The 23,041-nt window shown below is 62.0% G+C and overlaps 9 protein-coding genes across 9 annotated transcripts; 5 read left to right on the forward strand and 4 right to left on the reverse strand.

Annotated features, from left to right (window-relative positions):
* Positions 1-2,216: 2,216 nt before the first annotated feature.
* Positions 2,217-3,886, forward strand: A1Q1_02008 (uncharacterized protein; the record flags this gene model as incomplete). Its single annotated transcript, XM_014325016.1, has 4 exons — positions 2,217-2,634; positions 2,696-2,868; positions 2,915-3,327; positions 3,391-3,886. 4 exons carry the CDS (start codon positions 2,217-2,219, stop codon positions 3,884-3,886), a joined length of 1,500 nt encoding a protein of 499 aa, XP_014180491.1.
* A 1,058-nt stretch (positions 3,887-4,944) lies between these two features.
* Positions 4,945-5,901, forward strand: A1Q1_02009 (uncharacterized protein; the record flags this gene model as incomplete). The annotated part of the gene is made up of 1 exon (XM_014325017.1): positions 4,945-5,901. One exon carries the CDS (start codon positions 4,945-4,947, stop codon positions 5,899-5,901), a length of 957 nt encoding a protein of 318 aa, XP_014180492.1.
* A 60-nt stretch (positions 5,902-5,961) lies between these two features.
* Positions 5,962-7,547, reverse strand: A1Q1_02010 (NAD+ diphosphatase; the record flags this gene model as incomplete). The annotated part of the gene is made up of 2 exons (XM_014325018.1): positions 5,962-7,183; positions 7,396-7,547. 2 exons carry the CDS (start codon positions 7,545-7,547, stop codon positions 5,962-5,964), a joined length of 1,374 nt encoding a protein of 457 aa, XP_014180493.1.
* A 421-nt stretch (positions 7,548-7,968) lies between these two features.
* A1Q1_02011 (uncharacterized protein) lies at positions 7,969-9,046 on the forward strand (the record flags this gene model as incomplete). The annotated part of the gene is made up of 3 exons (XM_014325019.1): positions 7,969-8,173; positions 8,259-8,407; positions 8,516-9,046. The coding sequence occupies 3 exons, from the start codon at positions 7,969-7,971 to the stop codon at positions 9,044-9,046; spliced, it is 885 nt and encodes a 294-aa protein (XP_014180494.1).
* Positions 9,047-9,669: 623 nt separating this feature from the next.
* Positions 9,670-11,406, reverse strand: A1Q1_02012 (uncharacterized protein; the record flags this gene model as incomplete). Its single annotated transcript, XM_014325020.1, has 3 exons — positions 9,670-9,955; positions 10,014-10,069; positions 10,123-11,406. The coding sequence occupies 3 exons, from the start codon at positions 11,404-11,406 to the stop codon at positions 9,670-9,672; spliced, it is 1,626 nt and encodes a 541-aa protein (XP_014180495.1).
* A 413-nt stretch (positions 11,407-11,819) lies between these two features.
* On the reverse strand, positions 11,820-13,256 carry A1Q1_02013 (phosphoglycerate kinase; the record flags this gene model as incomplete). Its single annotated transcript, XM_014325021.1, has 2 exons — positions 11,820-12,582; positions 12,622-13,256. The coding sequence occupies 2 exons, from the start codon at positions 13,254-13,256 to the stop codon at positions 11,820-11,822; spliced, it is 1,398 nt and encodes a 465-aa protein (XP_014180496.1).
* A 913-nt stretch (positions 13,257-14,169) lies between these two features.
* A1Q1_02014 (VASA RNA helicase) lies at positions 14,170-16,970 on the forward strand (the record flags this gene model as incomplete). Its single annotated transcript, XM_014325022.1, has 5 exons — positions 14,170-14,288; positions 14,472-14,834; positions 14,899-14,956; positions 15,049-16,057; positions 16,162-16,970. 5 exons carry the CDS (start codon positions 14,170-14,172, stop codon positions 16,968-16,970), a joined length of 2,358 nt encoding a protein of 785 aa, XP_014180497.1.
* Positions 16,971-17,233: 263 nt separating this feature from the next.
* Positions 17,234-19,513, reverse strand: A1Q1_02015 (uncharacterized protein; the record flags this gene model as incomplete). The annotated part of the gene is made up of 5 exons (XM_014325023.1): positions 17,234-17,932; positions 18,007-18,259; positions 18,304-19,319; positions 19,416-19,424; positions 19,493-19,513. The coding sequence occupies 5 exons, from the start codon at positions 19,511-19,513 to the stop codon at positions 17,234-17,236; spliced, it is 1,998 nt and encodes a 665-aa protein (XP_014180498.1).
* A 223-nt stretch (positions 19,514-19,736) lies between these two features.
* A1Q1_02016 (TAT-binding protein-like protein 7) lies at positions 19,737-22,750 on the forward strand (the record flags this gene model as incomplete). The annotated part of the gene is made up of 2 exons (XM_014325024.1): positions 19,737-20,069; positions 20,114-22,750. The coding sequence occupies 2 exons, from the start codon at positions 19,737-19,739 to the stop codon at positions 22,748-22,750; spliced, it is 2,970 nt and encodes a 989-aa protein (XP_014180499.1).
* Positions 22,751-23,041: the final 291 nt, after the last annotated feature.

A 23,041-nucleotide genomic window follows, 5' to 3' on the forward strand; every position in this document is an offset into this window, starting at 1 on the left:
GATCGCAGTGATCAGATGGTGATCAGTGATCAGTAGTTCGGTAGCGGTGCGCAGGCGTCTGAGCCAGGCTCGAGAGGGGAAGGGCAGTCTGGCTGGCACGGGGCAGGCGGGGGCCAGGGAGCAGGGAAGGTCAGGAGGGGAGGAGGGCAGCAGTTCCTGACTGAGTTTGGTGACAATCGGCAATGGCTTTGGCTCTGACTCTGACTCTGCACCATGGATCATCCACTTGCACCAGGCCGTCATTGGGTTCGGACGATTCTCACCCTACGGGCTTGCGCCAATTTGCAGCTCATGATGTGCGGCAGTCTGGCCGCCCCGCCTTAGCGCCTGCCCTCATGCGGCTTCCTCCCCAGGCCCCAGGGCATCCCTCGTCATGACACCTAACATCCAGCAGGGAGCGCGGCCGCATCGGGCCGATCCACAGGCATCCCACCAGAGGCTCCCGCCTACGCGCTCACCGTAAGCCCGAAAGCTCAGGGGTTGAACTCGTGCCTGGCCAATGTCCCAAGGAGTGGCAGTCTCGACTACAAAGACCTCGACCTCAGTCAGCACAGCGGGGCGGCCGGCTGTGCTTGCCATCTGCTCTACTACTCCGAATCTCTCCTCGGACGTCTGCAATCCGTCTCACATGCTTGATACCACCTCTCATAACGTCAGCAGAACTCCGCCGCCGAGAGCCCCGCGACCATCCGGTCCGAATGTGGCAGAGTGGGGGAGGCAGATCCAAGTCGAGCCGCATTCCAGACTGCGTGCTTGGGTGGCTGCAGCCTCAAACACGGAGCGGCAGAACTTCGGACCTCTGTCCGGTTATTCGCTCATCAGCGGTGACAACAACAAGGCTGGGGATCTGGTTTAACCCTACGGCGCGGAGGGCGGACATCTGTTGCGACGGAGAGACGGCGATAGCAAGCGGCGGTCAGGACGGGACGCGAGATGGGGTGCATGTGACTGATGCCAGTGTCAGATGGAGTGATGTGCAAGCTAAGCGAGGTTCCAGAGCGCGAAGCTAGGTTGGGGAATGGGGCAAGCAGCAAGGACGCGGAACCCGTTTGAGACGCAATGAGCCTCAGGAGCGATTAAACGATTACACGCAAAAAGGAAGCCAGGGTAGACCTCTGCCACCCTGATCTCCTGATTTGATTAGCTTTTCGAACTGAACGCCTGTCGCGCGTGGTCTGCAGGTTGACTTGTCGCGAAGTTGCTCGCTTGCCCACTCCATCCGCTTGCCATGGTCAGCTGAGCTATACGATGAGTTGCACGGTGCCGTGATACAACCCTTCACTCGGGTGCATGGGTGCAGCTTGTTTTGCATGCGAATTTGCGAATATACTCCCACCTCCCATCGTCTCAACCAAAAACACGGAGGGGGGAACAAGGTTGCATACCCAGCGGAGGATGTCTGACATTCCCACAGCCTGACATCACAGTGATCAGCTTAGCCTGCTTTCCTGGGCCCTGGGTCCGACTCCCGATCCTTCTGTTACCAACTTTTCGCCGCCGCACCACCGAGCCGCACTCACCCAACGCTAAGCGTCATGTCACACCTCTGTCCTAAGCCCCAAACACCGTCCCGCGGCGCCGAAGCCGTTGACGTCATGCCCATCATCCCGATCGACTATTTCGCCGTGCTTGCCCATGCCTCCGACCTCGCACTTGCTTGTTCGACGTTTGCAACGCCGCCGACGCATACATGATTCAGAATTGCGCCGCATGCGACGATCGCGGTGCAGCTTCGCACCGCTTCGAAACACGATGCATGAAGGATGTGACTAACGCCTTGCGCAGTTGAAACACGTGAGGATCGGCCATGCATGATTCGGACGTCGGGCGTCGGATGCCGCGCGTGTCGTGCGACTGAGGGCCGAGGGCCAGGGTGGTGACTTGTGCTAGGGCTGGGTGCAGGGGAGGGACACTGACACTGCGACTCCGAGCTCCGTCCCACTGAATAGTCGATCGGCGACCCTCCACCCGCCTACACGCGTCCGCACACCTCAGATACAGTCACCCCGTTGCCCCGCATCGAACAACGACAAGAGTCCAGACACTTCATGCGCAGCAGCCTTTGACGTTCTTAGCGCGGTCCGTCCTATTCTTCTGCATCCCGACATCCGACACCCCTGTTCTTTTCTTCTTCCATCGCTTTTCCTCCGACCCGACGGCCGCCATCAAAAGCTTCCAACCGTGCATCCATTGGCCTGCCGCGTCGGAGCATCAGCATGGGCGGCGTGCATTACCACGCCTTCATTCCCCCGCGCTCACTCTTGCCCCTGAACGACCCACGGACTTTTCAGCCAACAGAGCATAGTCTGCATGTCATCTCGCTGCCAGATCAAGTCGACCAGGTAGATGCCGAGCCGGCACGCTCGGCAGAACCAAGAGAGCCCGCGCATGCACACGCACGCAATCACGATGAGGTGACTACCACTGCACCCCGGATCGCGCGGCGCCGTGGAGATAACAGCGGTGCCGAAGCTGCCGGAGTCGCTATCACGGATGAAGCACAAGTCTCGATGCATGCAGACAACAGCAAGACAGTTGTTACGAAACCAGTCGATGACGAGAGCTGGCAGGAAAGCTCTGATTCCGTGCCTCTTCGGCGGTCGCGCCGTCTGCGTTCCTCCGTGCACGCGTCCGGTGAGTCTTAACGACCCTTCATCCCAGGCCCCATGGGAGACGAGACCTTGCAATGTTGCAGATTGCAGACCCAGGTTCTGCAGAAATGCAAATTCCGCACCTCGCTTCCTAGCCCCTCCTGGATCACTCCTGGGTGGTGCCTGGCGCAACATGTCGCTTGGCACTGCGTACTCTCTCATGGCAAGGGGCATGTCGTTTACTAGCTTTCAATTGCGTGCAGTGACTGACATGCAGGTGTGGAGAGTCTGGACCGGAACAGCCTGAACGCGCACAGCTACAGTCGCCTCTCATCGTCGCTGGGCTCGGAGATGTCACTGCCGCAATCAGCTCGTGCATCGGGCTGGCCATCGTCGGTCTCAAACCTGCCTCGCTGGACGCTGCCGCCCCCATCGAAGCTGACCCCACTATGCGATCTGCTCGTCCCGCCAGAAAGGACGTCTCGCAGAAGTGCTCCGCGCAAACGTGTGTCTCTGATTTGCTGCGTCATAACCGTCAACCCTCCCATTCCGCGGCAGCGGCGATTCCAGTCCAGGGCTCCCGGGCAGACCGACGAGCTCTGGATTGCGTCCTGGAAGGTGCTTGCACCGGCTGCTGGGGTGGCGGACCCGGCCAGCTGCACAGTTACGCTGTACGAGTCGTGTGCGCGCGACTGGGGCGGCGCCGTGCGCCGCGGCGACGTCGTGCTCCTCCAAGGTAAGTTTGGACGTAGCTTCGGGCATGTGGGTTTGCTGTCCCCTTGATGCGATTTCCGAAAAGCAAAAACACTCGCGCAGCGGGTAGCGCGAGCACCAAATACCTCGGGCAGCAAGAGGCCGCAAAGGGGCAGTGGACGTCCTTTGGGACTCTGGGATTGCCCACCAGCGTTCCTCGCACCTCGGTCTTGGCATGTGACCCAACTAGCGCAAAGGACCCAGCTAACGCTCTTCTTGCAGACGCGGAATTCCAGCCAGCAACACCGAACTCGGACCCTCCACGCGAGGCGCAGCTTGTGTTGAGTCCGAAGAACGGCGCGTCGCCGCCACAGCCTACCGAGCTCTTCCGTACACTGCCTCGGCGCGACGCGGTCGCGGACGACTATGTCTACCGTCCTGGTGCGCGTGGTGCCCAGCCGCAAGAGGAGATGCGGCCAGAAGACAGGGCTCTCCGCCCAGACCTCGGGACGCTGGCGCGCTCTGACATTGGCGTCAGACGCGTTGCAGAGATGGCGCAGTGGTGCGCTGAGTGGGTGGGCGGGGAGGGTCCATCCTCTTGAGCTTTGCAGCCATCAAGCAAGTGATTAACGGTTGTGTTCCAGTGTGTCTACGTTGTTGTATGCATATATTCAGAGCGTCGTGTGTACTGATCGGGTGACAGAACCCGCAGCCACTGACCACTGCCACGGCTGCGTGCGCCCTACACCACGCGAAGAGTCTTCCTCGTCGCCACCCATGGCTCGAACCGCGCTAGCTGCGTCGTAGACTGCTAATGGACTGACTTGCTGTTCCTCTTCTCGACTCTTCACTCTTCACCTCTTGCAGCTTCCAGTTTCTTTCAGCCTTCTGACTCCAGTCTCCTCCCACCTCAAACCTCCTCCTTCCGCACCTCACGCCTCTCCTAAGCCCCACAGCAGACGCTCCTTCATCTTCTTGCCGCTGCCCTGCTCTCCAACTACCAAGTACCTTCCTTCCCTCCCGATGCCGCCGCAACGCCGCCCCCGCCGCACCCGCTCGTGCATCCTCCGGCGCGGCGCTGACGGCAAAGGTAGCAGGGCCGAGTCGTGCGCCTGTCCCCGCCGTTCGGGTTGGGGATGTCGTTGGTTCAAGGCTGGCCAGCCCGGACCACAAGAGCACGCGTACAAGGTGAGTCATGAGGTCCCCTCGATTGGCGGGGGCATGTGAGTCCGCCGCTCCGAGACACAGATCTGTCCTGCCCTCTCTGTGATGAGATCCCCAAGGCCTTCCCTGTCGCTCTGGCGGATCACAGAGATCTCATTGCCATTCAGCCCAAAGTGAATGCGCGCAGCTGCCCTTCCTTGCCCACCTGGCTATCCCATGGTTGCTGACCCCAGTGCGAGGTGTTCTACGCCACAGCGGGCAACTTCATCACTGATCCGCTCCGGCTGCTCAACCTGCGTATGGTTGTCTCCCAGGTTCTGGGCTACACGGGCGAGCCGCACCCCTTGTGAGTATGCAGTACCATCGTGTCTAATGTCAGTGGCGTCTGCGGCAAGCTCTGGACGCTCGCCGCGCTCCAGTACCGTCTACGTGATGGTCCCATGGCCAACAGCTTTGTGAGCTCCACCTCGCTGCAAGGAGCTAATCCCAGGCCCTCATGCTCATTCCCCGTCCGGTGCCCAGTAAGCTGCTGCCCACGGTGCAGATCATCGGCCGCAGCGACAAGACCTTCACCCCCAAGACGCACTTCCTTGACAGCAACCCGTTCAGTTCGCTGGGGGTGAACCGCCGCGAGTTCGAGGCGCGATCCGGTCTGAGCCTCGTCCAGGTCGCGATCTGGAGCGCGCACGCCTCGTGGCTTGCGCGCAAGGCTGTCGGCCTGAATGTCGATTGGGACTTGTGGGAGTTTGGCCACATCGCCCCGCCGCCAGACGAGTTGCTCGGCGCGCACCTTCTGCCTGCATCGTCATATGCAGACTCAGTCCCGCCAGAACGGCCCCAGGCGCCGACGCCGGCTCGTGGGACAGCCTCGGGTTCGGACTCGGAGCCAACGTCTTATAATTGGTTCTTGGGAGAGCAGGGCCGCCCTCGCGAACTCGACCTACTCGACTCGCCCACGTCAACGTACTCTGACTTCTCGGACGCCTCTAACGAGTATCTGCAGGACCTCGTCATGACGCCACCGCAGCCAAAGCGTCGTGAGCCCGTCAGCCTGGCCGACATTCGCGCCTTCGGGTCGTGGCAGCTGGACGGCGTGCCGTCGTTCGGGTCCGACCTCAACTCGCCGACCAAACTGCGCGAGCGCATGCGCCGGCGCTCCGAGAATGTGCTGGGCCGACCGCTGGCCGAGGATCCCTCGCCTTCTCCGCGGCGCAATTGCAAGCGCGGAACGTACAGCGGGCTTGGCCTCGGCTTCGCCGAAAAGGTCTCGTTCAGGACGGCGCACAGCAGCATCGTGCAGCTCGGCACGACCGTCAAAGCATGCAACACGAGCTCGTGGAGCGAGTCTGCTTCGTCGTCCTCGATCGGCGAGACGCCAACTCGTTCCGGGGGCGTTGCCCTTCCACTCACGGGGGTCTCGCAGCGCACCCAGCCAAAATGCCTCACGAAATAGTGTCTGTTGTAAATAAACTGTAACATTAGAGGGAGCTCTGTTATGTGATTTGTCTGCTTTCTACAGTCTCGAGACGAGGTCGAGCGCGTGGGGTCCGAGGGCCCACTGCCTGATAAGCTTGCCGGCGATAGCGGTCTCGGGCGGGATCTTGGTGAGCCTGCTCGCCAGGTCGCCGTGCACGGCGCATCCGTCCTCCTCGCCAGCAGTCAGCGCGCGGTCGATGGCCGAGTAGTCCTTGACGGAGAAGTGCGTCGACCCTTCCTTCTCGAACAGCCTCGCGACAACAGAACGAGGGAACCACTGCGCGTCCTCGAGCTCGTTATCGAGATCGAGGCGGATCTCATCACTCTCAGCTCGCGCATAGCATCCCACCATGATGTTGGCCGGGAAGGGCCACGGCTGGGAGCTACTATACCTGACCGGCCCGACTTTGACGCCAGCCTCTTCGAACACCTCCCTGCGAACGGCGTCCTCAAAGCTCTCGCCCGGCTCAATGAACCCAGCAAGACACGAGTAGAAGCCCTTAGGCCACGCCCTCTGTCTTCCGAGCAACATCCTGTCTCCCGCCGGGTCCAACACGCCCATGATAGTCACGGGGTCGGTGCGGGGATAGGCAAAATTGTGCAACCCAGTGTTGGAGAAACACTTGGAGGGATCCTCGAGCGCAGTGGTGCATGCGCGCTTCCACCCGCCCCACAGAGAGTAGGTTTTGGCTCCACAAGCCGCGCAGTGGCGGTTCCGCCCGTTCCAGTCCGTCAACGCGCGCGCGGTCGCGAACACGCCCGCGTCAAAGGTGTCAAGGGCAGACCCAGTGGCGCGGGGATCGCCCCAGCTTCCCGTCACCTCGTCCTTGCCCTCCCCCTTGTCGGACTCGGCAGCGCGGACGGCCGAGTTCTTGCTCGCGCCCGCGAAACCCGTGCCGCTCGCGTCAATGGCGAAGTACGGCAGCCCCTTGGGCCGCTCCACATTGCCCTCGTTCTCCTGCTCGTATCCCCTCTCGTCGAGGCCGAGGAAGACAACGGCAGACGCACCCACAGGCCGCGCCGCCTGGCGCACCTTGGCATCTTTCGCGTCCTTGGGCGGATCCTCGAATCCTTCTTTCAGCAGGGGCGCGACCTGCGCGTGGGTCAGGTATTGGATCTCGTTGTAGCGCTTTGTGGGGCAGAGGACCTTGCCGAGGTCGAAGACTAGGAACTTGGCGGTGGGCAGGTAGGCGTTCAGCAGCGAGGCATCTTGACGCTGGAACGAGAGCCGGTTCAGGGGCGGTTGGCCTGCGTAGAAGCTTGGATGTCAGCTTGGCTCGTAGTGTCTCGGAAGAGAGGTGAGGCACCACTCCATAGTCTGGGTACGCTTTGCGGCGACCTAAGCGACGGTGAGGACAGCCACGGCGGCGCGCGCGGCGACCAGAGTGCACCATGCACATCTCGTGTCTCGGTTAGTCACCCCAGTCTGGTTCTCCGGAGGAGTGACTGAATACGAGGCGTGGGAGCTCACTTGACAATATTGTCCGTCATCTCGGGATGGATGAAGCCGTCGTCTCGACGTTCTCGGTTGGCGATCGGGGTGCTGGCGAAGGCTCGCGCTGAGATGGAGTGAAGAGGGAAACGGAGGGAGAGCAGCGATGCAAGTGGGCGGAGCTGGCGCATGGAACGGTCGATGGAAGCTAGCACGCAACTCCCCAGCTTGCAAGCCCACAAGCTCGCACGCCGGTGAGGTAAGCATCCGAGCTGTGAGCCGGATCAGTCAGCTGCGCGGGGTGCTTGTCGGTGATCGCCGGTGTGGGGGCCGATTTGTGGGGTTAATCTGGGGCCTTATCTGCATTAGGATGGCTGTCGTAATGCTCGTCCTAATCGGCGTGCCTCACTTGGAATGACGTGCCTAGCCTCGCGTCGCGTTCAGCAACAACATTTCGGACCTCTGCTCTGTCTGAATTACTGTAATCCTCCAACTTTCGTCATCCCGAGCTCTCGTCACCGCACCTCATCACTCTCACCTATCACCTGCCTCACGACCCAGATCAAACCCCGACTCCCTCCCGAGAACACAAAGCACGCCGTGGGAGGCAGCATGGACTGGGAAACTTCCTCGGCCTCTGGGCCGTCACGGAGCCGTAGCGGGACATCCGGACCAAGCTTTCTCGACCGCCTGACGGGAGCAGCTAGGAGTAACGGAGGCACACCAGCGCCAGGATACGGACCGCCGACGAGCGATTTCGACGCGTACTCGACGTATGCCGGGACTGAGGCTGGTGACGTCTACAATGGGCCAGAAGGTGCGTTCCTACCATCCATCATGTCCCAATCGGACTCTGTACCTCGTTTACAGCCTCCTCGGTTGCGCGATTCAGCTGACGCCAGTATTCACCCAACAGCAACTTTCCCAGTCCGAGGTCGAAGATGACCTGCGCCTCCTTGAGCGCGCCTGGGTCAAGGAGCGCGGCGTCGCGGACGTGCTCCAGTGGGAGGGCGAGCTTGTTGACAGCGTGTTGGACAAGGTGGAACAGCAGGTGAGTATTCTCTGGAGCGTTGGGGCGCGAAGGATGATTAGAGCCTCTTCAGCCCCGTTGTTGTTTGATTGAGGGGGTGCCGTCTAGTGAGCAACGCTGACGATCCAGGGCAAGATGTTGACTCTGCTGAGGGCGGATCCCTCGACGTCCGAGGAGGAGCACTTCCGCCTCGTGCTGGTTCAGACAGAGATGGAGCGGGCAAAGTATGTCGTCCGGTCGTATGTGAGGGTGCGGTTGCACAAGGTGAGTACCTGTGGCGAACCCTCTCCGCCGACAGCTAACTTGCAGGTGGAGAAGTACGCCAAGCACCTCCTGACGACATCCTCAAACCTCCTCTCGGGAGCCGAGCGACAGCACGCAGAACGCTACTCGACTCTGATCGACCAGCACTTCAAGTCGTCCGTGCTCGACTCGCTCCCGCCATGGCTGCAGGGCACCGAGGACACGGGCAACGATGGCACGTCGATGGTGCCCCGGCCTGACGAGAAGGCGCTCGTGCTCGTGTACTGCAACAAGGACTGTGGCGAGATTGCGCTCGAGAATGGAGGCAGCGCGGTACTCGCCAAGGGCACGAGCCATATTGTGCAGTGGGGAGAGGTCGAGAGATGGGTTGGGCTCGGATGGGCCGAGGTGCTCTAGCGCATTCGGGAGCGATAGAAGCGTACACATGTATCATACTTTGCATCGAATGTGCTGAGAGGAAGCTGACGACTCTTGACTACTACGATACATGTCCGATCGAATTGGCGGATAGCTGCGCCATATCTGTGGTCTCCCACGAGCCCCTCCAAAGCGATGGTGAGCCCGACGTGACCGATGACGGTCGGCCCTCGTCCTCGCCAGATTCAAAGTCTCCCACGGCGCCAACCTTCCTCCGTTCCTCACGAACACACGGGTCCGATCTATCTTTTTGGCGTCGAGGGTCGCCCTTGCTAGATCCAAGGTCTCCCACGATCCCACGGGCCGGCCACGGGCGTCCTAAGCTTCGATCGATCGACCTAGATGTCGACGTGACCGATTCTGACTTTTTGGCGTCAGAGGTCGCCTCTGCTAGATCCATGGTCTCCCACGAACATTCACGCTCCGATCGAGAAGTCGACATGACCGATTCTGACTTTTTGGCGTCGAGGGTCAACCTCGCTAGATTCAAGGTCTCCCACGATCCCCTCTGTCAGTGCGTGATATCAGTCTCCGTAACAGTGATCAGCTCTACAACTTCCCAGTTCTCCAACACGTCTGCTCCAGAATGAGCACATGCATCTCTAGGTAAGGTGCACCTTCCCACCCCCTCCCGCGCGGCGGTCGATCTTCCACGCCTTCCGCCCCACACCGGCATAGATCGTCCTCTGGGCCGCATCCTCGCTCCATCCCCTGACACGCGCCGTCGTGGCCAGTTCCGCCTTCAGGACCGGCATCAAGACACCGCCAGAGGGCGCGGCGCGGAGGAGCGACAGCGCAGCCGCGGACATGAGCACGGCCTCTTGCGTTACGGCGCCTGCTGTTGGTGGAGAGGGGACTTCGGCGTTTAGCACGGCGTGCAGGTGTGATCTGGCATTAGCTAGTCGCGCACGATATAGCTGAAACATTGGAGAGAGAAGTCACTCACACTGTCGACGCAACGTCTCGCCCAGAAGGGGTTAGCATGCGCATCACATCTGCCAGCTTGTCGTGCACCGTTGTCTGGGGTCAGCTTCATAGAGATGGCTTTAGCTTACCACTCCGGAGACCACGGCCGGGTTCGTCGCGTCGATCTCTGATGTCGATTCTGCTGGTGGTGCGGGGGCGGGTGTCTGGGGTGCGGGCGTCGGAGGAGCAGGTGTCGGAGGGGCAGGTGTCGGAGCAGCAGCAGCTGGTTTCGGCGGGGCGTGCGCTGGTGTCGCAGGAGCATTGGCCGAGGTGCCGAGTGACGGCGGCTGCAGCGTCGAGGACGCAAGGCTCTGCGGCTCCTTCGCCGTCGAGCCTCCCAGTCCCGTGCTCCCAGCCAGCGGTCGCTCAGAGGTACTCGCTCCCAGACCCTTCGTACTTGCGTCCAGCGGCTCCTTCCTAACGCTCGCGTCGAGGGGCTGCTGCTGCGTGCTCCGTCTTCCAGCGCCAGGCCCAAAGATGCTCCGTCCGACAGGCTCGTCACGGCGGATACTCTCCCTCAGCGCTGGCGGCGGGACCTGGGGCGTCTTCGCCCTCGGCGTGCCGAAGAGGTGTAGCGGCTCGAAACGCCCCTTCGGCGTTTGGGAGGGCCGTCGCGGCGTCGTTCCGGGGAAGTGGAGGGCGCGGCTCGGAGTCGTCGTCGGCCGCGCGGGCGTCTTGCTCTTTGGCGTCTTGGGTGAGGCGGGGCTGTGGGGACTGCGTGCCGCCATCGGGCTCCGAGGACTTCTCGGACTCGCGGGCGATGCCGGGGCGGTCCGTCGCAAGGGTGCGATACTCCGCTCGAGCTCTCGGAGAGCCGCTTCCTCCGCCTTGATCGCTTCGTCGACGCTGAGCTCTTCCCGCTCTGGCTCGGGCTCGGGTTTCTTCGCGGGTCGTGACGAGAACGCTTCAATCTCAGCCTGGATGGCGGCAAGCTCGCGCTGCTGCTCTGCGTGCTGCTGCGCCAATGCACGGACGTGCGCCTGGTACTTTGCCATGTGGTAGCTGTCCGCAATGGCGGCGAGGAGCTCGTCGGCCGCACGCAGCGTCGCATCAAGTTCGCCCGGCTGACCACGCCGAGCCCTCAGGCTCTTCAGCGGAGTCAACACCGCTTCCGTCTTGAGCTGAACACCTGGTCGCTTGTCGACGCCAAAGTCGGCTTGCTGGTTGGGCGGAGGATTAGGTGCCGAGAGAATCTTGAACGGCCGCTTCTCCTTTGGCGCGGCATCACGGATGAGGGACAGCACATTGGAGCCAGGCTCGAGGTAGAGGTACGCCGAGGTGAAGGGGCCGGCTTGGTCTGTGTTCTGGCTCGCGTGGTACTTCAGCTGGTCCGACTCGTGCGCTAGTCGGTCAAGCGCATCTGTGAGCGACATGTTGTCGAACTAGGTGAAGGCCTTGTGGTCGAGGAGGGAGCGATCGAGCCAAAGATGTGATGACGGCTGGCTACGGTGGAGGCATTTGTTTACGAGTTGCAGTGGTCCGCGCTTGACCACGCGTTTGGTTCCGCACCTCACGAGGCACACCTCCACCTCCACCTCCACTGGGCGTTTCCAGACAGGGCGCCCACGAGACACTCCACTCCCACGCTCACACGCCACGATCGCTGCAGAACGATTGCAGTTGGCTGAGGCTCTAGGGAGCGCTGGAGTGGCTGCGCTGGCAGCACAACCCTTCGTGCTAGACATGATGCATCTTCTCACAGTCGTTTACGTCAAAGCTACGTTTACTTTTAATGTGGCTAAGCGGACGGCAACAGCGGCCGCGCCTTTGGCGCTCGGGAGCACGCTTACTTCTTGTCAGAAAGCGCGGCGACACCGGGGAGAGTCTTGCCCTCGAGGAGCTCAAGGGAAGCACCACCACCGGTGGAGACGTGGGAGAGCTTGTCCTCCTTGCCCTGCTGGGCAACGAGGGTGGCGGTGTCACCACCGCCGACGATGACGGTAGCGCCGTTGTCGCAAGCCTTGATGCAGGCGTTGAGGAGCGAGAGCGAGCCCTGGGCAAAGTTGGGGAACTCGAAGACACCGGCGGGACCGTTCCAGAGGATGGTCTTGGAGTCCTCGACGGCCTTGGCGAAGATCTTGTTGGTCTCGGGGCCGCAGTCGAGGCCCATCCATCCGTCGGGGATGCCCTCCTTGTCGGTGACAGTCTTGCGCTCGGCGTCGTTCGAGAACGACGAGCCGGCAACGTAGTCGACGGGGAGAATGAGCTCGACGTTCTTCTCCTTAGCCTTCTTGACAATGTCGCCGACGACCTTGGCTCCGTCCTCGTCGAAGAGCGAAGAGCCAATGTTGACGCCCTCAAGAGTCTTCTTGAAGGTGAAGGCCATGCCACCACAGATGATGAGCTTGTTGACCTTGTCAAGCATCGAGTCGATGAGCTGGATCTTGTCCTTGACCTTGGCACCACCGAGGATGGCAAGGAAGGGGCGGTCGGGGTGCTCAAGGACCTTGGCGAAGTAGTCGAGCTCCTTCTTCATGAGGAAGCCGGCAGCACGCTGGGGAAGCTCGACACCGACCATGGAGGAGTGAGCACGGTGGGCGGTACCGAAGCTGTCTGTCAGCACACCGATCTGTATCTTGTACACTCACGCATCGTTGACGTAGACGTCACCGAGCTTGGTGAGCTCCTTGCGGAACTCCTCGACCTTCTTGGGGTCGGCCTTGACCTTGTTGCCGTTGGCGTCGACGCCCTTGCCCTCCTCCTCGGGGTGGAAGCGGAGGTTCTCAAGGAGAACGATCTGGCCGTCCTTGGCGTTGTTGACGGCGTCCTCAGCCTCCTTGCCGACGCAGTCGTGGACAAAGGTGACCTTCTTGCCGGTCAGCTCCTCGAGCTTCTTGGCGACGGGGGCGAGCGAGTACTTCTCGTTCTTCTGTCCGTCGGGGCGGCCGAGGTGGGACATGAGCACGACGCACTTGGCGCCGTTGTCAATGGCATACTTGATGGTGGGGAGAGCAGCGGTGATACGGGCGGGGTTGGTGATCTCGCCGGTCTTCTTGTCCTGGGGGACGTTGAAGTCGACGCGGATGAGGACACGCTTGTCCTTGAGGTCGACGTCCTTGATGGAGAGCTTGTTCGAGAGCGACATCTTGCTAGACTTGCTAGACTTGGTGAAAGACGAACAGCACGAAGGGTTCAGGTAGAGGTAGCCAGCAGTAGCAGCGACGACAGTAGCGGCAGCAACTGCGGGGACAATCCAGCGCTGGTTCGGGTCAACGTAAGGCATTGCGGGTTGTGATAGGTCGGGGGTCGGTCGCACAGATATGACGTGTTTGGGGGAATGGGGCAAGGGTAAAGCTCGGCTGCAGGCTGTAGCGCGAACGAGCGAACGGCACGTGTCAGGCAGGCTGTTTTTGAGTCTTTGAGTAGAAACTCTGGTGAGGAGAAAGAGAAAGAGTGAGTTTGAGATGCGTTGCTCGCTGGCGCTGGCCAGCAGGCGATGCGACTCTCTGTGGCTGAGGCTGAGGCTCAGGCTCCGGAAGATGCAAAGCCAGTCATGCGGCGGGGCACAGCGGGCGCAGCGGGCGCAGTGGTGGTCCGAGGAGTTCCGTGATCCGTGTCCGACGCCAATCTGCCAAATCTGGGGTCCTCGCGCGCGCCAGGCATGCGTCCCTTCGTGTGCCCTTGGGCTCGCCCTCACGCATGTTGCTTCTCGATCGCCGGGATTCGCTAGGCTGGCCAGTGCCGCCGGCGCCTCACGCACGCACTTAGGCGACGGGCATTCACCACCCAGGACATTCCGGCTATCGTGACCACCGCTTCCGCCAGCGACAACGGCAGGCCGATTAATTCCCCTCCCCAGTGTGCCCCGCATCCGGTACATTCCGCATCACGTGACACCAGTGGCAGAACCCTCCGCCGTCTTCACTCCACGGTCTTGCATGCACGCAGGGATGAGAATATGAGAAGACAGCAAGGGGCGAACTTGCACTGGCACTGGAGGTCTAAGACAATGGTCACCTGGAGCGCGAGCGCTGACTGTAGACTGATGTACTGATGACAGTGATCGAGAATGGACTGGTGGCAGACAGCGGGCGCACGAGGGCGCACACGATGCGGAATCCCTCAGGAAGAGGGCAGATCAGAGGATCCGCTAGCACAGGCAGGGGACTGGACGTTGGACTGGTCAGCGATCAACCATGGAGGATGAAGCTGCAACTGATCCTGCAAGCACGATGACTACATTCTGGGAACTCAATGCTGCTGGCGGCTGGGCTATTGAGTTCCCGTGCCCAATGTCTAGCACTCATCACAATTCGTGAATGGCTGCCGACGGTGTCCTCTGGTGCACGCACCCAATCTACTCCGGCGACGATAGGTGAGCAGTGCACGACACTTGACTCGCGCCGTTGCTCTTCCTGCACTTTCGGGCTCGCACAGCGTTGCCGATGCAGCGGAGCCAGCCTCCCAGCCTCTTGCCTCCACTGGCAGACTGACACAGACTTACTGTCGCGCTGACGGCCTCTGACCGCCCCGTACTGCGCGGTCGCGCCCCTGTCCTTGGCTACCTCTGCTGCTGTGCCAGCGTGTGTGTCCTTTGGCGTGCACTGGGCGGCGCGAATCCCCCTGCCACCTTGTCAGTCACATTGCTGGTGTCTTCCCTCCGTCCTCGCCCTCTCCTCGCCCTCCTTACCCACACCCACACTGACGACGCTGTGTCTTCCTCCGTTGCCAGCGCCCTCCACGTCCTACTAAAACCCCCTCACCCTCCTTCCCCCCTCCTCACCGTCTTCCTTTCTCATCATCATCATTGTTCCTCATTCACTCACACCACCTTTCCTCTTCCTCTCTCTCTTCTAGTCCGGTAAATGACCTACATCCGCAGGTAACTTCCTCAACGACTGGAAACATCAATCTAACCCGACCAGAGGTCCCAAGCCTGCATTCTCCTCTGGCTACGGTCTCCGACTCGAACGTGAACATCAGGTGAGTCAACTTGCTTAGTTCCCTTCGATGGGAACGACGATGAGCCGCTCGTTGCGTCTATGAGGACTTCTGATGACATCTCTGACACCCAGGTTCACAGAGCAGAGCCTCTTCCCCCTCTCGATCAGCGCGTCGGTCCTCAAGGCTCGCGTCACCGCATCTATCCCGCTCCTGCAGAGACAGCTGCTCCTCTCAACCTCAACGAAGGCTGGCCTGAGCCTGACCCCGATTCCAAGCCCGTTCAACCCTCTCTGATCGATCAACCCGACATGCCTGTCACCGACGACGGCGGCTGGGGTGCGCCCCCTCCTATGGCGAGCGCGCCTCCTCCTTCCTTCTCCCAGGCTCCTGCTCCCCAGCAGCAGCAGTCACAGGGCGGTTGGGGCCAGGCGCCTCCTGCCCAGTCTCAATACTCGGCGCCCCCCTCGAATCAGTACAACCAGGCGCCTCCTTCCAATCAGTACAGCCAGGCTCCCCCTTCGAACCAGTATAACCAGCCTCCTCCTCAGCAGCAGCAGCAGTGGGGTGCCCCGCCTGCCCAGCAGCAGCAGTTCAATCAGGCTCCGCCCCCTTCGAACAACCAGCAATGGGGTGCTCCTCCTCCGGCCGCTCCGGTTGCTCAGTCGCCTCAGCTTCAGCAGCAGCAGCAGCAGCAGCCTCAGCGTGACGCCCCTCCCCACATGCCCTCCGGTGGTGGTGGTTGGGGTGCTCCTGCTCAGCAGGCTCCTCCTGCTCAGTCCGGGGGCGGCGGTTGGGACGCTGCTCCTGCTCAGTCTGGCGGCGGCAACGCGGCTCCCGCTACAACTTCAACTTCAACTCCTCACAAGGGCGCCTACGCTGGCTGGTCTGAAGTTCAGTACGACAACCCCAACATTGTCGAGGAGAACAACAAGAAGCTCGAGGAGATCTACGCCTCGGTCGCGCGCTCCGACACCTTTGGCGACCGCTTCGGCGACCGCAGGGGTGGTCCCGGCGGCGGTGGTGCCTTCGGTGACCGCCAGCAGGACTCTGGCTGGGGTAACCGCGGCGGCGACGGTGGTGGCTTCGGCAGCGGTCCCGGCCACCAGTCTCGCGACTGCCCCAACAAGCCTGGCGGCGGTCGTGGTTGCTTCACCTGTGGCCAGGAAGGACACCAGTCCCGCGACTGCCCCGACAAGCAGGGCGGCTACGGCGGCTGCAGCGGCGGCTGCTTCAACTGTGGCCAGGAGGGCCACATCTCGCGCGAGTGTCCCGACAAGCAGGGCGGCCGGCGGTCGCGGCTGCTTCTCCTGCGGCGAAGAGGGCCACCAGTCTCGCGACTGCCCCAACAAGCCTGGCGGCGGTCGTGGTTGCTTCACCTGTGGCCAGGAAGGACACCAGTCCCGCGACTGCCCCGACAAGCAGGGCGGCTACGGCGGCCGGTGGCGGCGGCGGTGGCAACTGCTACAACTGCGGCGAGCCCGGCCACCTGTCTCGCGACTGCGAGAATCCCAGGAAGGAAGGCATCGACCGCCCCTTCGGCGGCACTTGCTACGAGTGCGGCGAGCAGGGCCATCAGTCCCGCTCCTGCCCCAAGAAGACTGGCGGCGACGGCTTCGGAGGTGGTGGTGGAGGCGGCGGCAGCTGGGGCAACTCCGGCGGCGGCGGTGGTTCCGGCTGGGGCAACTCTGGCGGCGGCGGCGGTGGTTCTGGCTGGGGCAACAACTCGGGCGGCAACTCCGGCGGCGGTGGTGACGGTTGGAGCAACTCCAACTCCGGCGGCAACTCTGGCGGCGGCGGCGGTTGGGGCTCTGCTCCCGCTGCTTCCAACTCCGGCGGCGGTGGTGGCTGGGGCGGTGCTCCCTCTGGTGCTCCCCCTGCTGGACCCTCTGGCGGCGCCGGTCCCCGCGTCAACCCCGACCGCCTCAAGATGATCGAGCGCGAGTCCGGCTCGGCGGCTGCCCACTCTGGCGGCTTCCAGTCCGGCTCGGGCTGGAACAACCCTCCCGCCCCCGCGCCCCCCGCCCACGACGCCACCATGTCTGGTGGTTGGTAGGCACACTGAGTTGGGGCTCGGTACCAAGGCGATCTCGCGTCGCATCAGCAAGGTTTAGTTCGAAAAAGTTCATTAGGTAGTGATTTCCAGTCGAGTAGTTAGTTTTATGCCATGCTGTGTATAGTGCCAACGTAGCATACAATACATCATGTGTCACTAACGGTGCTCGTTACAGTCATCTCCTCGCGGCCAGGTTGCTCTCCAAGATCTTCAGCGTCCATCTCGCAGTATTCCCGCCGATCGCGCCGATCAGTTATGCTCAGCTACGCGACCCACCCACACTCCTCTCCCCAGCTCCGGACGTCCGCAGCACTATCGAACATGCCCATTTCCGGATCGAGCGCCGCCCCAACGTCGCAGAGCATGCTCCACGCCGCCTCCTGTCTCTGTCGCGCTGCCTGTTTAGCCGCACTGGTCGACTTGCGGCTGTACGGTTTCCGCGCAGCCTTGAGGAGGTACGTGCACAGGTACCGGAGCCAGAGCACGTTGGAGGCGGGCACGAATGCGGTCCAGGGTGTCCGCGGGCTGAGGCTGGATGTGGAGGTCGGCGGTGTCGATGTCCGAGAGGAGGAGGGAGAGGCGAGGGGAGACGATGGGGGAGAGATAGGCGGGACGTAGCTCGGTTCGTCGTCGTCGTCCTCAGAGTCGGAGAGGACGTACTGCACCACCCGTGTCGTTGTGCGTCGCGATCTCCGTCGGGCTAGTGGGATGGGACTCGGCGGTCGCACCGGTTCGGGCTCCGCCGGCGGGGGCTGGGATTCAATCACGTCCCGCATAGCCCGGTACACGTCCCACTGTGCGCCGACGCCATCGTACACTTCCTCGGGGAGGGGTGTCCACCTCACCTCGCCATCAATCGATAAGCGGGACAGGCCAAAGTCTATCATCGTCGCCGTGACGCCGCTCGGGGCGAGATAGTTTGTGTTGGTCGGCTTGGACGTCGGCGGCGGCGGGGAGGATAACTGCAGCAGAATTTGGCCCTCGTGCAGATCACGGTGCTGTCGTTAGCTATCACACCCGTAGTTTGGCAGCGTACCTCGAACTGAGTCCACTTCTCGGCTCGCGCAAGCGCATCGCATACTTGCCAGAACACGGCGGCCATTGTCGTCCAGGAGTGAGAGTCGAAGTGGGCGGACTCGAGGTCGCCTCCGCCGTCGTCGAGGACGACGAGCGCGAACTGCTGTTCTGGTGGGAAGATTGGACGTGGGGATTCCGTGCCCCTTTCAGCTTTCCAGGCGTCCCATTCCGCGAGAAGAGGGGCGGGGTACGATCCGGTCACGACAAAGGCGCTGCTGTCAGCTCGCGTTTGAAATCGATATAGCTGTCTACTCACCCCCTGAAGCCGACGAAGCCGCCCCCGGGAACCTGCGCCATGCGCCTCGTAACTTCGATTTCGCGCGCAACGTCGTCGGCACTGGAGCAGTCGGGAATGTCCTCGCCGTCGTCTGTCGGGCGATCAGTGCCCAGAAGTGGGATGACCTTGACAACAGCGTCACCGACTCGGAACACCTCAGAGTAGGACGCCTCGCCCTGCTTCTTGAGTTCGAAACCGGTGACGAGCGTCGAGAAAGCGGGATCCTTGAAGACATCACTGAATGCAACAGGCTGGGAGACAGTGCACTGGGCTAGCAGTCGAGACAGACTCTCATCCGGAAGGTCAGGCCGCACCTCGGGCTCTGGTGATGGTAGCGGTGTCGGATCGGCGCGCTGGACGGGCTTAATTATCTTCGGCGCCTTGCGAGGTTTCCGTGGCGCAGGACCACGCTTGACGGGCTGCTCGTCCTCGCTAAGCGTCAAATCGACGACTTGCTGCGTCACTTCATCCACAGCCTCGGACTGCTTGGAGGGTCCAGACTTCGGCATCGGTTCTCCCTCATCATCGGTCTTGCGCTTCGCAGTCGCTTTCGGCTTCGGCTTGGCCTCATTGCCACTCTCTGCCTTCTCCTGCGGTTTCGCCCTCGTCTTCGGTTCCACTTGCGGTTCGGATTGCTTCGGGGATGGCGACCTCGTCTCAATCGTAACCTCCACTCTGTCCATAGCCCTCAGGGCATGGATTCTCCTTGGTGCTGGCTTTCGGACGACGTGCGCACGCTCCGGGCTGTTGCGGTAGACCGCCCGACGATTCTGCGCCGCATGTTGCTTTAGCGGTGCATCCTTCTTAGCCCCCTTCTCGGTCTTCTTCTCCTTCAAAGGTGTGCTTGTGTTGTTGTCACGAGGCTTCAGGGGTGTCTCATTGTTGGTTGCTTTCGGCTTCAGCGGAGTTGTCGGTGGCTCACGGCGGTGGGGGGTCGCAGGTGATGTCTCTCTGTCCTTTGACGGGCTGAAGTCTGAGTGGATGTTGATGATGCGCTGCCGTCAGCTATGCATAGGCACTGCTCTCACCGTCTTCTTCTTGCCATAGGTCACGACCTGGGGTCAGTACACTCAGGGTGGAGGTTTGTTTACCTTTTTCGTCTGGGAAAGAAATCAGCCGCGTCCACACATCACTGTCCAGGCTTCCGTGCCGTTCGCGAGTAACTCACCTTCGTGCCAAAGGCAGACATGGTCGCATGCAGTGTATTAAGGATGTCGCTCGTAGGATAGTGGATGGATGCACGAAACAGGACGTCATGGCGATCACGTCGAGCACCGATGGCGGGCGTATTTGCTTCCGCCCCCGCCATTGACGCCCGTTCTGGAAGGCAATAAACAATGCGGCAACGTCTCTGCATCCTTGCAACTCCTACTCTACCTTGCCATCCGTAATCCAGCATCACGACCGGCACCATGGCTGCGTCACCCACGTCGTTCCCGACGTTCCAGGACTACACGTTCGACCTCGCGAGCCGGCTGCAGGCCGCTGCGACACAGAGTCTGAAGGAGTTTGAGGCTAGCATCACCCGCGATGGCTTCGACTGGCTGGATGGTTACCTCGAGAACCTCGAAGCCCAGGCCCACCGTCCCATCGCTGAACTCATCAAGACCCCCTCTCGTACCCACACCGTCAAGAAGACCCGCCAGGTTGCGGCCGCCGCTGAGACGGCCGCCCGCGACAGGGCGGAGCAGATCCGCCAATTCAACGCTCGCATTGCCCTCTCCCCGCTCATGAAGTCTCCAGAGGTAGGTCAAGTCAGAGCTGGCACAGCTGACATTAGAACCGTCAGCCTTTCTCTCCTCTCAACGCCCAGCAGCTTCTCGACTCACCCTCTGCTTCTCCTCTCAAGGGCAAAGCGAAGGCTGGACCCAAGGCGCTTAAGACCCGCATGCAGGAGGACAGTCCTGTGAAGTCCAAGCCCAAGCGCACCCGGACCAAGAAGGAGGCTGAGCCCGCCAGCAAGTCAACTCGTCGCACCGTTCGCGGACCTGCTCCCAAGGCTCCCTCTCCGCCCCGCGAGCCCACCCCGCCACCCCGTGAGCCGACACCGCCTCCTCGGGAGCCTACGCCTGAACCTCCCCGAGAGCCAACGCCAGAGCCTCTTCGTGAGCCTACACCGGAGCCCCCTAGAGAGCCTACTCCTGAACCTGTCGAGGAGCGTGAGCCTACGCCCGTACCAGTTGTCGAACGTCAGCCTACCCCTCGCGATCCCACTCCTGAGCCTGTCGTCGAGCGGGAACCCACACCGGAGCCCGTCGAGCGTGAGCTCTCCCCTGAATCTCGTGACCCGACTCCCGAGCCGGTCGTTGAGTGTGACCCGACCCCTGAGCGCCAGCCAACCCCCGAACCTGTCCGCGAACCGACCCCCAACCTCATGGACCTCAACTCGGAGCCCGTTCGTGAGCCAACGCCCGAGGTCGTCAAGGACGACGAGGACGTTTTTATGGAAGACGAGCCAAAGGAGACTCTGCTGTCCGAATCCGAAGCTGAGGATGAGGAGAAGCAGCCTCCGATCAAGGTCCGCAGCTCATGGCTCTCCCAGGCGCTTGGCAACCAGGTCGCTCGACCGAGCACCGCCCATCGCACTAGCATGAACGACTTTGGCGGACTTCGCCAGAGCACTATGCACTCGAAGCGCAAGAGCGAGGAGGTCGAGGAGATCAAGGAGAAGCGTCCCGATAAGGTCGCGCGTATCGACCCTACCACTGCCTCCCCTGCCCCGTATGACCGTAAGGCTGGATCGGCTACCAGCCTCCCGACCGCGACCATCAGCACTCCTGCCCCAGCCGCCAAGGTCCAGGCAACGACGGAGCCCGAGCGCAACACGACCAAGGTCGCCAAAGCGCTCGAAGAGATGCGTGCCGCTGCTGCTGCCAAGGTCAAGGCTGCCAACGAGCAGAAGCGTTTGGCGGCTTCTACAACCCCGGCGCCATCTGCCGGCTCTGGGTTTTTCCGCGGCTTCGGCGGTCTGTTCGGCTTCCAGAACGATGCTGCTCGCCAGAAGCGTGAGGAGGAGGACCGCAAGCGTGAGGAGGAAGACCGCAAGGCACAGGCCGCGGCGGAGGTGGCACTGCACCGCGCCCTCGAAACCTTCCGCGAGGAGGAGCAGCGCGAGAAGGAGGAACAGGCCGTCAATGATAGTATCATGGCGGACAACGAGGACATTCCCCCGCCTGAGCAGAACTTGATCGACATAGGAGACGATTTCGATTCCATCCCCGACGACCTCGGTAGCTCGGCGCTTGGCGTCGCCGGCACTATCGATATCGACTTTGCCGGTTCGACGACGCCGCCTGGCTCTCCTCCCATCAAGGAGGCAACCCCTAAGCGCAAACCGCCCGTTCCCCGCAAGGCGGCGAACCGGCCTGCGAGTGCTGCACTTGCATCCTCCAGCAGCCAGCTTTTCAAGACAGCCGACCGCATGGCCTCCAAGGTCCAGGGCCACAAGCCCGCAGCTGCCCCTGTCAAGAGCGTGGCACGCGCTGCTGAAGCCGCTAAGAAGGACCAGGCGGCTAGGGACCGCCGGGAGGCTTTGCGTGCGCAGACGGAGCGTAAGAAGGCCACCGAGAAGGCTCGCAAGGCTGAGGAGGAGCGGGCCGCCGCTGAGGCGGAGAAGAAGCGTGCCGCTGAGGAAGCTGAAGCCCGTCGTGTCCGTCTCGCTGCCGCCGAGAAGTTGCGCAAGGAGCGCGAGGCGCGTATCCGTATCCAGCAGCAACGTGAAAAGGCTGAGCGCGAGGCCGAGGCCGAGGCGGCCCGCAAGGCAGAGGAGGAGAAGCGCAAGGCGGATGAGGAGAAGCGCAAGGCAGAGGAGGCTGCCCGCAAGGAGGAGGCAGACAAGCGCAAGGCCGCCATGCAGCGCAGCCAGCTCGGCAAGAGCGGCATGAAGCGCATCATCCCCGCGCCCAAGACTCCCGGCAAGACCCATTCCCGCCCGCCCAGCACCTTCCGCACCGCGGAGCGTGCCTCTGTTCAGCGTCTCGGCCCTCCCCAGCGCACCTCGCAGGCCGGCCCTTCGCGCGCCTCCTCGACGCTGCAACAGCAGCGCGCTACCCTGCAGGCGCAGCTCGACAAGCAGGCTGTCGAGGCCGAGCTCCTCGAGGACTCTGGCGACGTGTCACTTCCGTCGATTCGCTCAGAGTACTCAGACTCGGACGACGAGCCTTCCGAGAGCGACTTCAAGCGACCAGCGTGGGCCGAGAGCCCTGCGCTTCGTCATGCGCTTGAAGCTCAGGCTCAGGTCAACCCCGACGAGCTCTTCGGCCCGATCAAGCCGCTGCGTATGGACGAGTTGTTCAAGGAGCGTGCTGGCAAGTTCCGCGCGCGCACCTCGAGTGCCAACTGGAACGGCGCGGACCGCCTGACAGAGGCGGAGGAGCGCGAGTACGCGCGCCGCATGGGCTTCAAGCCTGCCAATGCGCCTCGATAGGAGAGATAGTGCCTGTGCTTGTGATACCTTGTATGCTATGTTTTCTGCCCGTGTATGTTTGTTTGTGCAGCTATTTGACTGCATTTGTTTTGCTCATTGGGGAACAGAGATGGAACAGAGATGGCCAGACCCTGTGATGATCCAGGCAGGATGACGCACACGCGACGAGTCACCGGTCTTGTCCGTGTGTACCGCCGCCGTCATGTTAACTCCTCCCAACCCCTCGTCGGCATCATGTCAGCGTACCGATCCATCTTCTGGGCCTGCCTGTGAGTATGCTCTCGTTGCTGG

Source organism: Trichosporon asahii (genome assembly GCF_000293215.1).
Source record: "Trichosporon asahii var. asahii CBS 2479 unplaced genomic scaffold scaffold00050, whole genome shotgun sequence".
NCBI lineage: Eukaryota > Fungi > Basidiomycota > Tremellomycetes > Trichosporonales > Trichosporonaceae > Trichosporon > Trichosporon asahii.